The sequence below is a fragment of the Lepus europaeus genome, chromosome 6 (genome assembly GCF_033115175.1).
Source record: "Lepus europaeus isolate LE1 chromosome 6, mLepTim1.pri, whole genome shotgun sequence".
Classification (NCBI taxonomy): domain Eukaryota; kingdom Metazoa; phylum Chordata; class Mammalia; order Lagomorpha; family Leporidae; genus Lepus; species Lepus europaeus.
This window is the reverse complement of record NC_084832.1, coordinates 127,066,941-127,083,749: the sequence shown is the minus strand read 5'-3', so window position 1 is coordinate 127,083,749 and position 16,809 is coordinate 127,066,941. Positions and strand designations below refer to the sequence as shown.

Genomic DNA, 16,809 nt, shown 5'->3' with positions numbered 1-16,809 from the left:
CTTACCTGCTCTCATGCTGCCCGCTTTGCCCACCACTAACTGCTCTCTCAGACCAGTTGCTAGACCCATCTTTTTAAAACCCGAGTCATGTGACACGCTGTCTCTGCTCAGAGTCCTCATCGTAAGGTCCTCCACATCCGGCCCTGTGCCTCTCGTCTCCCTTCTCCCACCTCCCTCTGCCTTCCTGCTCCCTAGCAGCGCCCTGGCCTCGTGGCTCTTCCAGGGCCCCACCTGCACCTCTGCACCTGCTGCCCGCCCCATGTGTCAGGCACATCCTCCCTCAGAACTGCGGACTGCCAGCTCCTTCTTTGCCTTCAGGCCTTGACCCCAAGTTGCCTTCTCAGTTCACCTCGCTGTATCACTTCCTCTCCCTCGGTCCCTGCACTCCTTCTTCCTGCTAGCACCCACCCCTCAGTATCTAAGTGCTCTCTTTCTTTAGCTACTATCTTACTGTCTGCCCCTCCCAGGGCAGGCTGTCTGCGGGCTGGCAGCTGCTCCTGCGTTGCTCCATGGAGGCACTCCTGGGGCGTACACATGTGCCCGGTACACAGCACGTGCTCACAGACTTGCTGATGGAATGAAACCTTCCCAGCCTCGGACGGGGTCAAATGTGGCCTCAGGCTACTTACAGCAATTGTTTTGTTTGTGGGAAACCCCATAAAGAAGAAAAAAATTATTTCATTGAACGATTATTTCAACATTTTGAATTTCATGTTTCTCCTATGTTTATAAAGTAACCACCGTTATCAGCACTCGATACTTAAGCAGCCAGTGTGACATATATGGTCCCTGCTTCAGGCCTCTGTTCCTGTGAGAATACACACGTGTACAATTTTGTGTGAAATAAATGTTTGTGTGTACATATGACCCCCACACCCATAAACCAGATGGATGTATTCTTCACAAATTGAGGTACAATAGTCTATGTTTCATTCGCTATGGAGGTGTTAAAAGTTGAGTTTTTTGACATAGTATTAGAACTGCAAGAAAAAGTAAACATTTCGCATTTCAAACACTATTTGTGTTATTTCAAGGAGTATTTGATAAAATAAACCAGTGGAAACTGGTGACAGCATACGATACATTCATCTTTTAACCAGCACTGCGATGGCTTTTATCTTTGCTATGTCAAATTCTAGAAGACTTATACCTGGAGCTGAGTCTCACCACGGATGACACCTGACCTAACCTCAATCCTGGGGTGGGTGACGATGGCCACAGGTCAGTGCTCCTAAAGACCAACACCCCTTTCCAATGTTCAGTTCATGGGGTGAGGTGACTTCAGAAAGTTCACGGAAAATGGAATTAGAAGTCAATTTTATTTTGGGGCAAAACATTTTGAAATCCAGGTACAGTTTTTCATAATACACATTTTCATTAATGTTTTGAAGACCCCTTGTATGCATGGATTTCAATTTTTTTTGCACTAGAATAAATTTATCTTTTCATTTTCCTAAACTTTTAGAGCACCCTCTTATATGCAGCTAGTTACACTTCATTCCTTGGTACTGTTCCATTTCAAGAAATAATTCCAAGGGCATCTATCACAATCCTCCCTAGCAGTAGGGGCTTTAATGAGGATACAGTCCAACAGCTGTAAGTGGAAATGTTCAGAGACCCTTGGGAATGAGGCCCTGTGAGTAATGAGCCAAGAAAGCCAAGGGCAGGGTCTAGATGCAAATACGAAGTGCAATGTCCTTTATAATGAGCCCTGACTGTTAGGCCCATGAGGTCATTCACAATGTCCCAGCACCACCATGAGCAGCGAAGCCCGCCCCGTCCTGCGGCCGGTGTGCACAGCCACAGAGCAGCGGCTTACCTGGGAAGTGGTACGGGGGGTCGCACAGGAGCACCATCCCCTTCCCCTCCTTCACTCTGACTTCAGGACGTTCCTCGGGTGGGAAAGGATCCAGATCTGGTTACCGGAGAAGAAAAGGAAAACATTCACTCTCTGCGCAACAGAAAGGGAGACCTGCATCGGGTGCGACCCGCCAGCAACTCGCCCACTTCCGAGACACGGAGCAGCGCCTCTAGGCTGGTGTGGTGAACCCCGGCAAAGTCCACTGGCTTTCATATGGACATCTGCACCCATGGTAAGGAGTTCCGCCACGAGCTGGAAGCCTGCGGAGACTGGGAGCAGCCTGCAGAGAACTCTGACAACCCTGACGGTCCCAGGTCTCTGAAGGCTTTGTTTCTGATTCCAGGGACATCTCAGCGAGGGTATCTACAAAGAGAAGCGGCCAGACAAACCCAGGGAATCGTCCAACCAAAATCAGGGGGGCTCAGAGGAACGGACCCATGGCAAGGGTTACAGGTCTCTTCCCAGTGGACGACCTGAAGACTGGGAGGGAGTGAGGGAGGGAGAGAGGGAGGAAGGGAGGGCAGGGAGGGGAGGGGAGGGAAGGAAAGAAGGAAGGGAGGGAGGAATGGAGGGAAAGGGGGGAGGGGAGGGTAGAAGGTAGGTAGGTAGGTGAGAGGTAGTGCCCTGGCTGTAGAATGCGAAAGCGACCAACCTCTTGCTCCTTTGCAAACACTGGGTTTGCCGCTGTTCTGCCATCTTCCACGCTTCGCTGTGTACCTCGAGCCCACATTTCCTGCCCATTTGGAGCTCACAATTTTCTTGATTCCCTGACTCTACTAATTCCCATTCCTCCTTTGTCTCACTGATTCTCACTGTGTCAGTCCGTCTCCTCCTTATCTCTGCCAAGTGAGCAAACCGTACAGCTCATTTTTCACTTCTTTCTGTATCTAGCCCACCTCTGAAAGCCGTCTGTCCCAAAGGTTGCCGTTTCACTGAGGAGCTGTCAAAGCCAAGTTCCTTAACCTGCCACCTCCACCCTCAGCCGCTCACCTGACATTCCCCTGGCGTAACAATGCTGCATGCACCTGGAACAACGTTTCAATGCTGTCTCCAAGTGAAACCAGCGTATAAAAGAGTTACCAGTACATGTTTATGGCAGCTCAACTCACAATAGCTAAGATATGGAATCAACCCAGAGGCCCGTCAACTGAAGACTGGATCAAGAAATTATGGGATATATACACCATGGAATAGCACACAGAAGTTAAAAAAAAAAAAAAGCAAAGAAAAGAAATCCTGTTGTTTCCAGCAAAATGGACACAAATGGAAAACATCACACTTAGTGAAATAAGCCAGTCCCAAAAAGACAAATACCGTATGTTCTCCCTGATCTGTGGTAACTAATAGAGCACGCAAAAGGTCATCTATAGAGGTGAAATGGACACCCTGAGATGGGATGACTTTGAACAGTCCTTGCTTCAACCGCTGAGAAATAGTTTTTTTTTTTTTAATTTTAATTACTATTTGTTGAACTCTGTACTTAATGTAGGGTTAATATTATGTGCATAAAGTTAATTGAAGATTGATCTTAGTAAAATATGAGACTGGGAATAGGAGTGGGAGGAGGAAGAAGAGTGGGAGTGGGAGGAGGGCAGGGTGGGAAGAACCACTACGCTCCTGAGCTTGCATGTATGAAGTGCATGAAGTCTGCACACCTTCAATCAAAGGTTTCTCGGGGAAAAGACGCTGCCTCCCCTCCCTTGCTCCTTCCCATTTTCAGTGAGAACAGTTTTCTGCCCCGTGATGAGGCTCTCCCTCCCCTCCGTGTGATGCGATCTGCAGTTCACTCCGTGGCATCAGTGCGCAGTTACGGTCCCACACCGCCCTGCACTAACGAGATCCCCGCCTCGCCATCGCTAGCAATGGAAGGACTTCCTAACCCACTGCTTCCTCCTACAAAGGATTTAAGTGCTGACTTACAAAATCACAAACCGGATTTAAAATCCAGGAGAAGAACGGGTATAAGATCATCTGGGCCAGCTCATCTCCTAATGTATACTTGTCTTTAAGAACCTTGAACTTTTAGCATAGCACAGTTTCTCAAAAATCTTTTTCATTATTACTTTCATTATCCCATAAAGGTATTTACAATTAATTTAAATTGAAAAAAAAATAACAAATTGTAAGTTACTTGATTCCTCCTGAGGACTGGGCGTTTGACATGGAGGTGAAGATGCTGCCCGGGATGTCTGCACCCCGTAAGGAAGAACCTGCACGCATTACCCCGCTCCAGCTCCAGCTACTGTGCACCCGAGAGGGCAGCAGGTGAGGTGCTCAGTGCTTGGTCCCTACCACCCACGTGGAAGAGCCAGATTCAGTTCCCAAATCCTGGCTTCGGCTCGGCGAATCCCCAGACACTGTGTCAGTCTGGGGAGGGGGCAGCACACGCAGGTTCCTCTTTCTGTCTGTGTCCCCCGCCCCCTGTGCCCAATGCCTTTCAAACTATGTTTTAAAAAACAACAGAAAGTAAATACTAAGATATAAATTCTGTCGAGCAAGGCTGAGTCTGGCAAAGTCCAAGGCCATTCTTTACGAGGTCCTCACCCATTCTTACCAACCTGGGTGGTGACAGTGTCTCATTGAGTTGTGGGGCTTTATATTTCCATCTACCTAGTTTTTAAAGACTCACTCAAAATCCCTCAGTAAAATAAACTCAGGCAGCTCACACAGCCCTTAGTTTATTTCACAACGTGGTCTTCCAGTATTTCAGCTACATCAGTAATCGGTTGCTCGCTTGAAGCTTTTTCCCGACTACACAGCTGAGGCCCACTCACCCTGGGGGACCCGCCCCCTTGACGGCTGCCTCCTCTCTCTGGCCCGTCTTCCTGACCTCCCTTCTCGCTGAACTCTCACAGCAGCGGACCCCGACTCGTGTTTGGCAAGCCGGGACGGAGGTCCAGCTCCTTAACTGAAAACTTCCGCCTACGTGTGACTCCTCTTGTGGCCAACGATGTGCACCTGCCCGAGGGGAGGGACTGTGTCTTTTTCAACATCCCACCCACAGGCACTGGGGACTTCTGCTGGGATGGGGGGGCAGTGTCCATTTTCTCTGGGAGAAGTTCACCAATGGATTTTTAACAAGAGAAAAAGCCAGCGGTTGACCATTCATTACACAAACAGCTCCGTAGTTGATGCAGCTTTTCCACCGACAGGTAAAACACACCCAGCGGCCACTGCACCTCCAGGTCCTGGCCCTTTCTCAAAGTGCAGGTACTTACATCCAAAGCTCAGGGTGGCCTCCGTGCTCCTGACCATGCCGTAGTTGTTGGAGGCCAGGCAGTAGTACACTCCGGCGTCTTTCTGCTTGTCTGGGTTGTTGATGACCAGGTTTCCTCCGACCATGCTGTATCGGTCACTTGTCAGGTCCACGTCCCCATTGTTCATCCTCCATCTGTGAGACAGAGACCAAACATCAGGTCAAAGGTCGGGAGGCCCGCGAACTCTGCCGGGCTGACGTCATTCTGAGTAATTTGAGTCTAGCTCCATGCAAGGTCCAGTGATTAAGTGCATGAGTAGGGACTACATTTCTTCCCGCCCTGAATTCTGTCTCTGGGACCAGGATTGATCTTTTCACTCGGGTACTAGCAAACACATGTTAAAGTGTGTGACATACTTGCCTTTTTAAAAAAATGACTAATAGTTTGTTGAGTTCTGCCTCATAAATTCATTTCTTAGTAGATGTACATGGGCTATAATAGATAACCATCTATGTGCTCATAGGAATCACCCGTAACAGATCTGTCACATAAAACATTGAAACCATTACTCCATCAGAAAGCAAAATTCAGAATAGCAACATCTGATTCTGAATGGCAAAGTAAGCTCTCAAGAGAACACAGAAATCAGAGATGTGTACAATGAATCACATATTTTGACCACTAGGGGACAATCACGCAGTCTGAAAAGGATCACATCCAGCTGATCTGGGTCCAAGCTGCAGATACATGAATGAGACCAGACTTCCCCAGCGGAGAGTTAATGGTTCTTTGTGTCTTTTCTCAATAGCTAAGGGTTATTTTTGGTAAAGGGATCTCTGCATCACATAATCCCAGACATGTTTCCAACAAGCAGACCGTTGGACCACAGGGACTACATTAGAAACCAGTAGACCAGAAACAGGGCTCTAACTTTGCTGGTGGTCAAGTGAGAATGTGTGTAGAACACAGGTTTTCATGCAGGTGAACTCTTGACTGGCTTCACGATCATTCCGAGCCAGGGTCTACCTGGGAAGGGACCAAGTCCCCTGGAAGGTTGAAAGGCAGTCCAGTGAAGCCCTGTGGCCACATCACTCACTGCCTGGAGGAAGAATTGTGACACAACGGCCCAGCACTTTTAGGACATCTTTTATTAAGTCAAAGCGATGGGGGCATGTCTAGTTATGATTTCTACAACATAAGAAGGTGACTTTAGAAGCAAGCCTAGATAACTGTGTTTTTGCATTGTTCACACCTATCCAATTCCAGGCCACTAAAGGAACCATCCTCACCCCTGATGGCAGTATTGCTCCTGCCTGAAACACCCAGGCAGAGGGTCTCACACAGGCAGCTCCAGCTCCTGGGAGGCTTCCTCCCATTGTGCTGGCTTGAAATATTTACTTATTGCCTGAAAATCCTCCCCATGGGTCTGATTCTATGATGTCATAAAACGATTAAGTTCTTCACTGCTTGCTAAGTCCCCTGGTCTTTGAGGATTTTAAGAAATGCATGCTATTGGCTGCGATCCTTTCAACACTGCATTCGACATGGTGCTGGTGCAGTGCGTGCTCCCCTGCGGGTGGGGTGACGCTGAGCAGTGAGAAGCAAAGCTCCCAGCTGACCCTCCCAGAACATGACATCCTCACCCAGACCCTGCTGTAAGTATACAACCGCCCTGTGAATTACTGCGCCATTGCCGAGAGTAGCACGGCTTGTTCTGACAAGCTGGCCAATTTTAAAAGCTTCAAGTATTCTTTGCCATCACTCTAAGTGCACCATGAGCTGTTTTCTTTTCTCTTGTCTTTCTCTCTTTTCCTTTTTGCTGTCAAACACGGGATGTGTCTCCTCCAGCTCTGTCCGTCAAGACAGAGACAGTCGGGTCACAGTCAGCCTAAGGTTGTCAAGGCCAGGGAGACTGGGACAGTGAGCTGCAGCGCTCTGTCTCTCACTGTCTGTGGGCGAGCGGGAAGGGGACGGAGGAGAGGGTCACCTTGTCCCCTGTCAGACCACCAGGGGAGAACATCGCCCGTCACCTCCACGCCAGCTGCAGGCTGATGCATGAGTTCCAGGGAGAAACTCTCAGAGAACAAACCTCGCCTGGAGCTGCTCCCAGGTTCGACCCATCTATCTACACGGATAAATCCTGAAAACGGGCACACGTCTTCGGAAATCATAAAGCCTGTACTTCAGCCCCAAGTCTGACTTTGCACCTCTTACTCAAGCCAGGTAACCTACTCAGGACTCCGCTTCCTGTCCTCAAACTACCACAGCGTAGGCTCCTCCACAGCCCCTGCTGTCTGACTGCGCCAGATTCCTGTCCATGTACACAGGCTCCTGCTAGGCTCGGCTCAGGGCAGAAGTAAGGCTTGGACATCGGAGATGTTCAGAACAAATGTGTTCTCCATCCTTAATAAAATGCTACTGGTATTGCACTCTCATGCATGAAATTGAAGCAATAAAAATAATTTCAAAGAGCTAGTGACTTTGTATTTAAGTTCATATTTTTATTTTTATTTTTTTGACAGGCAGAGTGGACAGTGAGAGAGAGACAGAGAGAAAAGTCTTCCTTTTGCCGTTGGTTCACCCTCCAATGGCCGCCGTGGTAGGCACGCTGCGGCCAGCGCACCGCGCTGATCCGAAGGCAGGAGCCAGGTGCTTCTCCTGGTCTCCCATGGGGTGCAGGGCCCAAGCACTTGGGCCATCCTCCACTGCACTCCCTGGCCACAGCAGAGAGCTGGCCTGGAAGAGGGGCAACCGGGACAGGATCGGTGCCCCAACCGGGACTAGAACCCGGTGTGCCGGTGCCGCAAGGCGGAGGATTAGCCTAGTGAGCTGCGGCGCCGGCCTAAGTTCATATTTTAAGAATACTTTTTGTAATTACAGCCAGAGGCAAAAGAAAATTAGCGCAGTTAGAATCAAATGGAGGTAAAGAGGTATCTCTTTGATAACAAGATTTTACAAAAATAGAAAACTATTTTTCTATCCATGAAAAAAAAAATCTACTAAAATCAACCTTTCTTAATGACAACCTTCAAGTAAGTCAGGTGGCATAGACACACGAGAGCCTCCAATTTCCCCATCAATCACTGGCTGTGTCTTTATGGAACCGTTTTGAAAGTGAAACGAATCCACAGGCACTCGGTTAGTGTTTGACTTATTCACCGCACTGGACTAGAAACTATCACTTTTAGGAACCATCTGATAAAGGAAAACCATTGGCTACCTTTTATACAGTCATTTTTGATAGCATCAATATGTAACCCAGAAGAACAGGGGTATATTTATATAGGCTGACCAGCAGCAGAGGTACTGAAGAAATTTACTGTGTTGTCTCGAATTTAGATTTGAAAATACTGAAAAAGGTGATGCTTTCTAGAATAACCTTTATAATTTTTAAAAACTAGGGTCATATGGAAACATCATTCATCATGATCTGTAGGCTTGAGTTACCCAGGCCAATACTTGAGAAAAAATTTTATCCTCAAAGCTGCATCTTTAAATTCTGCATGATTTTCATGTAACCCTTCGTAGGCTGAGAGGCAGAATCTCCATCAGACGTGTTTTAAGTGGATGATGTCAAATGCCGCGGGCACTGTCTGTACTGGAACTCCGAGTTATCTGCATATATTTAAGTGAAGCTACTACGTATTTGGCATCAGTCAACATTCCTGAACAGCTGTTATGCCAGTATTTGTGCTCCTTTCCAAGGACTTTGTAGAGAGCTTTGTGTTCTGGATTCCCCACAGCACGGGGTCATCGCTGCTGGCCTGCAACCCTCCACCCAGCCCCCCACTCTGAAGACAGCAGCGAGCACGTTACTTGTACACGGGGAAGGGGCTGGCCCGCGCCCGGCAGTTCAGCGACACTTTGCCTTCCAGCGACTCCTCTGGGTAAATAGTATTGATCGGCTGCTCTTCAAAAATGGGTCCAAACCCTTTGTCTTCCTCAGAAACTGCAAAAACAAGAACACTGTTTTACACTGTGGCATTTTAGAAGCCAAAGCAAATCTGCATATATTGAGAAAAGTATTTGAAAAAAAAAAAAAAAAAACCAGGAACATTTTAATTCAAAACAAACACCACCGCGCCTCCACAGTTGTGGAGAAGACACTGGAGTCCTGTATTCGTAATTCTTCTCTGATCTTCAGGCACCACCGCCCTGAAAGCCGTGGACAGCCCTGGTCTGTCCCCCTCAGCTGCCGGGTTCTGCAGCCCTGAGCCCTCGCACACGCTCTGCTTCTCTCTGGCACTGCCAACAAGAACGCCCTCTTGCTGTGAAGACCTGCTAGTCCTTGATTCTCTAGCCACAGGCTCAGATGCTTCAAGACACCCTCGCACCCCTGCTGGTTTCAGCCCCGGTCCCCTTGGGTGTCACCACAGCCCCCACACAGGCCATGGCACTGAGCACCCCTGCCGGGATCCTTAACTTCCTGTTCCACTAGGCGTGTGGACACAGGGGCCCTGCCTTTAATCTCCTTGCACCACTCTGTAAGCCAGCTGCCCAGCTGTCTGGAACAGAAGATACGGAATGATCTTTACTAAGAGAATGAAGAAATACAGGGATTTGAGATGTTCTGGGGAAACTGGTCTCCTTCCTGGATCCATCTTTATGCTCTCCTAGGCATGTTCCCCTCACTGGTACTCAGCCACATCAAGAACAATTTATAACCTAAGTATGCGGCTATGGGTGGGACCGACGGGTCTGGGCTCATCACAGACATCACCCCGTGGGGAAGCATCCTTCCCGATGGTCTCTGCTCCACCAGGGTGAGGAGGATGCCATGCACGAGTGCCCGCCAGGGAGCACCTGCAGGCAGAGCTAAGAGCCCTGTGCGCCAGCTGTATTCACAACGACCCAAGTGGCTCGCAGGGAGGAGTCTTGGCCGTGGGGTGGCCAGGACGCTCTGGTGGGTCAGAGCCGTGGTCACGCCCCCGGTTTATTTTAAGAGCGAGGTTGAGGCAAGCACACACTCGTTCATCTTCCCCAGCATCACCCTTGACGACCTGAGCTCTGTCCCAGCTTCCCACACTGTGTCCTTCAGGCTCGGCTCAGTACTGTTTATCAGGGTTTCTTGGGACAAACTGTTTAACCCCTTCTAGTCTCCATGTCTACACACGGGGATAATAATCAAACTCACCTGGAGGTTATTGTCAGCATCGCTTTGACACAGTGCACGGAAGCAATGATACATGTGGCTGAGGCTGAACAACCAGCAAACACTGATTTTCCGGGGCCGCTCGTGAACTTACTTTTCTTATGCATATACATTTTTATGAATTTATTTTTGTGACGTAAATAAATTCTCACAGCAATCACAAAGCTTCCAAAAGCCAGAAGCCAAGGCTTATTCGCTCTGAGATCTCTGGTGCTATTGGCAGTGTGCTGTTTGGGGCACTCAGTACATTTCTGCTGGACACACAGATGACGAACCACATCCTTCAGTTAGCTTCCCGCAGGACGTACCACTCCCTTCTCTAAACGAACCCAAGATGTTTCCCAGGAGCTGCCTCATTTTCAGCTGTGACTTGCCGACACTGCCATTCATAAATTTACACACCCTGGTCACATTCCATTTCCACGTCCCCATTCAGAGAACAGACGAGGCACTCAGAGTTAGCAGAATCAGCTCCAGCACACACTCTGCTCTTTCATGCAAGCCATTTGCTGTCTACACGGCTTCCACATTCAGAAAAGAAAGGAGCAGGCACACGTCCCAAGGGCCTGTGGCCACTCAGGAACACGCGGTGTTCACAGTCGCTCCGTGCTGGGGAGTGTGAAAGTCTTGCTCTGGCGGTCTGCACTCCCACGTCCCTCTGAGGGCTGTGCAAACCACAGCTGCTGATCATGCTTCCGCTTCCCTTCTAAGAACTTTATTGATCACGCTTCGCAGTCTCTGTCCCCTGAGAACAGAACTGCACATCAGGGAAAGAACAGAAATGGTTCCCGAAGCCCTGGTGACCAGAGACTTTCATTGTGTGCGAAAGCTCTGGGTTTTCCCTGTACTGGTTTCACCTGTACTTCTAGCTGGTAAGAGTCATACGTTGTACTGCCCGCTTGGACACCTTCGTAGGCTCATCCCGACCTGCTCCCAGCTGCACAGCCTCTCTCTGCAGCAACTGAGCACCACCTGCCAGCTTGGAGATCCTGCCGTGTTTCCCAGGGCACACAGAAACACTTAAGAAGACACGCAGAGGGGTGCGTTTTTACCAATGTATTTAGATTCTCTGAGGGTGAGATGACCTCCACTCCCGCTCTGTCCTTTGAAACATAATGACTTTAGTGCCAACTGCTGCGATTTCAAAGTTCCAATAGAGAAATGTTTAGAAAACCAGAAAAACATATCCTTTAGGGAGAGGAAAGCTCACAAAATCTAAAAGCACCGCGTTTATGTTACAAGGACGACGACGATGATATTATTATTGTTGTTGTTGTTGTTGTTACCACCAATGCACAAGAGCCTCGGATTTCAGCAGAAATGAACGTGTGATGCACTGGAATGGATGCTGGCCTACTTCCTCCCACAGCGCAAGCACAATTCCAGAAGATATCTTGGGGGCTCCAATAGCAGTTGTCAGTTCAATGACTCGACTCTGACTTTGAGTACAAGATACATCACCAAGAGTGCGACCCATGACAGACAAGAAATAGCTGATTTGGACCTCATGGAAGTCAAAACCTTCAGCTCTGTGAAAACCTCTGTTAGGAGAACCTCGGGTCTCGTGCAGGAGGGGTTTCCAGCCATTCCTTCTCCAACACGCACTCCACAAGCAGATGGCAACAACTGCGCACTAAATATTGATCACACGCAGTACTGGGGGGTACACTGCGTGTGACTTCACAACACTTGAACCCTGCCCAGCAGAAGCAGCATTGCACAGCTCAAGACCTATTGCCTGATTCTATTTCCAGGGTGGAAAAGGACAGTCCTGGTGTGACGTGCAGAGGCTCTGTCCTTCTGGGTAGTGCCATTTACAGGGACAGTCATGAGCCACAACCCTCAGCTTATAATTTAGAAGCTTCCCTGAAAGAGCGACTTCCATCACTCTGAAGTAAGATGAGTTACGTCCATTCAGAATTCCCTTATTGTATAAAGCTCTGTACGGCTCCTTCAAACACAACACAAATAGATTCACGTAAACACATCTACATGGAGATTAGAGATTTTCATATTTCAACGAAGCTGTCCTAAAGATTCGTTCTGATTTGAAGGTATACGCTGTTCACATAAAAGCTGACCAGCCTGTAGAAAACTGAGAATATGTATGAAGTAGTTCCTACAGCTTCATCCAATGAATTTAAAAACAAACAACTATTTTTTTTCTAGAAAAGGTCAGTGATGAAAATCCGCTGCGCAATGATGGAAAATCACATATTTACAATGATGAGGCTGTTTGTGCAGGTCATAGAGAGCCACACAGAGATGAAGGGTACCCAGTCCTCAAAGGGGACATGGGGAGCTCAGACAATGTTGTGAATTTTTGTGGCCAATCAGGCAGGTAGTAGGATCCCCTGGTATTTTTTCTTCTCACGATAATACTTTTCACAAATAAAATGCATGTGTTTTCCAATCTCTCATTTGCATCTAACACTTATAGGAATAGAAAATGAAGCTTCCAGGGGATAAAAAGATGAAGTTAATCTCCAAGAAAACATTGAGATTATTGTTCACACTGAGAAAAAACTACATTTAAGATACTTCTCTTTGGCAGCTCCCAAGATCAAAAAGCAAAATAGGTGACATTCAAATCACATAAATGTCTCTCCTAAGGACTGTCTCACAAACCTACGCTTCCCACTTCTCTAAGGTGCTCCTGGCCTTGGATTCAGCCTGGTCCAGCAGTGGCTATTGCAACTATCTGGAGAATGAACCAGAGGATGGAAGATCTCCCTCCCTCCCTCTCTCTCTCTCACTTTCTCTAACTCTGACTTTAAAATAAATAACTAGATCTTTTACAATACATTTAAAGGCTGATTAAAATTAAGGGTTCTGTGAGATGGGTTAGCAAGTACTGTGTACATCTATAATAGAAATATATCTGTGCCCTTAAAATATAAAGTACCCAAGGAAAGCATTTGTGTTAGGTCGTCATGCTCAGCACAGGCCTCTGAAAGTGACCCTCAAGACGCCCTGGAAGACAGTAGCTGGGCTCACTGTCCTGCTAACTTCAGAGCTCAGTCCAAGAAGGTCTTCTAGGGACAGCACAACCGTGCTCTGCAAGGGACCCATTAATGCAGGTTGTGTATTCTCAGCCTTCAGCACATCCATCTAGGTCTTCTCTCCACCACCACGGGAAGACGGATCTGATCCACTGCGATTAGAAGTGCGGTTAAAAGGTAAATCGGGGGCTGGTGTAGCGGTGCAATGTGTTACAGTCCCCTGCAATGCCAGCACCCTATATCACAGCTCTGGTTTAAGTCCTGGCTGCACAGCTCTGGTCCAGCTCCCTGCCAATGCACCTATCAAGACAGTAGAAGACAGCCCAGGTATCTGGGCACCTGCCACCCATCTGAGAGACCCGGCTGGAGTTCCAGGATCCTGGTTTCAGCCTGGCACAGCCTTGGCCAGTGGGGCCATCTGGGGAGTAAACCAGCAGGTGGAGAGATCTCCCTTTCTTTGTCTGCACTGCTCTATTCATCACTTTGCCTTTCAAAAAAATAAAAATAAAAATAAACCCTTAAAAAAAACAAAGTAAAAGAAAAAGAAATACATAAGAATTAGATACTATAAAAAAACGATTATTTTTAAAATATGTACCCTTTTCCTTGATCCACAGATTCTTCTAAAACACAGCACAGTTAGAGATGACTTCTCAATTTAATAAAAATCACATGTTTATTTTAATGCAAATTCATTTATTTTCTGCAGTAAATGTGACTGCCACAACTCTATTACCAAGATAGGCATATTTTTGATGTGACCGGAATAATAAAAAAAGTGATCAGGAATGGATGTTCACAGTCAGATCGTTTTCAGCATTGCTCTCGGGTGCAGGACTGATGGAAACATCACCTGTGGGACTACACCAGAATGACTTCACGTCAAACACTACACAGGGGAGCCCACTACAGTCCACATCTCACTACACAGGGGAGCCCACTACAGTCCACGTCTCACTACACAGGGGAGCCCACTACAGTCCACTTCTCACAACACAGGGGGAGCCCACTGCAGTCCACTTCTCACAACACAGGGGGAGCCCACTGCAGGCCACTTCTCACTACACAGGGGAGCCCACTGCAGGCCACGTCTCACTACACAGGGGAGCCCACTACAGTCCACTTCTCACTACACAGGGGGAGCCCACTACAGTCCACGTCACACTACACAGGGGGAGCCCACTACAGTCCACGTCACACTACACAGGGGGAGCCCACTACAGTCCACGTCACACTACACAGGGGGAGCCCACTACAGTCCACGTCACACTACACAGGGGGAGCCCACTGCAGGCCACGTCACACTACACAGGGGGAGCCCACTGCAGGCCACGTCACACTACACAGGGGGAGCCCACCATAGTCCACTTCTCACTACACAGGAGAGCCCACTACAGTCCACTTCTCACTACACAGGGGGAGCCCACTACAGTCCATGTCACACTACACAGGGGGAGCCCACTACAGTCCACGTCACACTACACAGGGGGAGCCCACTGCAGGCCACGTCACACTACACAGGGGGAGCCCACCATAGTCCACTTCTCACTACACAGGGGGAGCCCACTGCAGTCCTGCTCTTCTATTTCTGGAAATCAAATGTAAAATGACAGTTCGTGCTTAAGCGTTATTTTTCATTCATTGTGTATCCATTTTAAAACGAAATCCATTTTCCATTCTGCAATACATCATCTCAATCTATACATTATTAGACATAATTTACCTAAATATGTTGTTAAGAAGAGTTTCAGGGAAAAAATATGTTACAAAAATACAATGAGAAAATTTGAAGAGAGTCCAACATGCAATTTTTACAGTATTTGTAATCCATGGTTATAGGAAGGGAAATGGCTTAAGTTCTCTCTAAAGACAATAAACCCTTTACAATAGGCAATATTTAAACTACCTCCAAGCACAATCCTTTTAGACAGTTCACTGCTAACCACTCCCTGCTGATAAGAGAAAACACACACACACAGGTCTTGGGCTTTGACATTCTGACGCTTGGTCCCTCAGGGTCATGGGTGATGGGCGATTTTCCAGCGAAACTGCACAGCTAAAAATACCAAGTAAGCACTTGGTCTCTGAGGACAGAAATCCAGCTGTTGGAATGAACACTGAGGTCAGGTCAGCAGAAGCGTTAAGTGGGCTAAATTCTGTGCTTGGCTTTGTCTGTTGGGGATGTCCTTTCCTGTCCCTTGTCTGCACCACTTATTCACCCTGAGGTCACCAAGCCGTGTACCTGGCGAGAGAGACGCCCTCCCACCTGGTCCCCACACTGAGGACATCCTCCTGTGTGGCATTCACCAGCCATGGCCTCTTGCCAGGATTCTACTTATCCTAGCCTCCTCCTGTCCATTTCAATGAATGGGGCGATGCTATACTTAGGGGTAGAAAAAAATACACTGAAAATTATGCTGAGTAACAGATGAGAGTTAAAGTGAAAAACAAAATTTCATGAAATTCGGGGACAAGTATTAGGCAGGAAGTTGGAAAGGAGCCTGTGTGTGTGGGAGGGGCCTGAAGAACCAGCACCTGCAGAAGCTCACTCTGGAAGCAGCCCAGCACCCACACCTCAGGGTCCTGCCCAGACCGGACAACCTCCCAGGTGTCCCAGCCCTTCCCCCAAGGGGAACTCCCAGGAGAACTCTCTCTCCTCAGGGCCAGAGAGGTTACCTGGCCTGATAACACAGGGCCATAAAACCTTCACAGACACCCTAGGGGCAGCCCCTCTGCCAGGCAGGACCAGCAAACCTAGGGAGGAATCTCCTAATTTACACTCAGCAAACCCTGTGTCCTAGAGGAGGGGGAAGACCGGAGGGGAAGGAGAAACCTGGACCCCTTCCCCCTTACTAGCCCCAGTCTGATCAAGCTCTCTCCGCTCTCTGCTGAGCCGCCTGCCTTGCCTGTCAGGCGTAGTCTCCCCATTTAACGATGTAGCCTCACTCTCCCCCAGACTGAGTGACTGGGCAGCCTCTGTCAGTCCTGTCTGTTCTGACGGATGCCCAGGCCCCATAAACCTTGCTACTCTGCTCTGTCTCATGCCTGAATTCTCTCTTGGGCGATGACGAGAACCCCAGGACTTCTCTCTGGAGACACAAGTACTGCAAAGACATGAGAAATTTCCTGTCTCCCTCTCCCTGCAGCAAAGCAATGAAGGGAATTAATGCTTCCAATATTAGCGCTGGGTGTTATGGAGCCATACACTCATTGTAAGTGTGCAAAGTAGAATTTATAGATTATTTCATTCTAATTCTTAAAAAATGAATGCTATGCTGCTGTATTATTTCCTATTTTTACATTTTCTCACAGAATTGCAAAGGAATTAAAGAGGCACTGATTTTTACTTTAGGTATAGTTTTTTTTTTTTTTTTTTAATTCCTTGAAGTAATGGTAAAGCAGACGCTGCAACTGGAAACTCCATGTAAATTAAATATTTACTTCCAGGGTGGGTATTTAGCCTAGCAGTTAAGATACCAGTTAAGAGCCCGCATCCCATATGGGGGTGCCTGCATCAATGAAGAGTTGAGACCTCCTCCCCCCAAATTCTGGCTTCTTTCCGCTATGGATCTTGGAAGGACCAAGAGAATGGGCTTC

At 48.0% G+C, this 16,809-nt stretch overlaps 1 protein-coding gene across 1 annotated transcript in view; it reads right to left on the bottom strand.

Annotated features, from left to right (window-relative positions):
* CNTN1 (contactin 1) overlaps positions 1-10,901 on the bottom strand; it is a 137,337-nt gene extending 126,436 nt beyond the window's left edge. The window contains exons 1-4 of the mRNA XM_062195237.1: positions 10,766-10,901; positions 8,875-9,007; positions 5,080-5,252; positions 1,820-1,915 (exon numbers count right to left, since the gene is read on the bottom strand). Coding sequence (XP_062051221.1) covers positions 1,820-1,915; positions 5,080-5,252; positions 8,875-9,007; positions 10,766-10,901 — 538 coding nt within the window. The remainder of the gene's footprint in view (positions 1-1,819; positions 1,916-5,079; positions 5,253-8,874; positions 9,008-10,765) is intronic.
* Between the last annotated feature and the right edge of the window lie 5,908 nt (positions 10,902-16,809).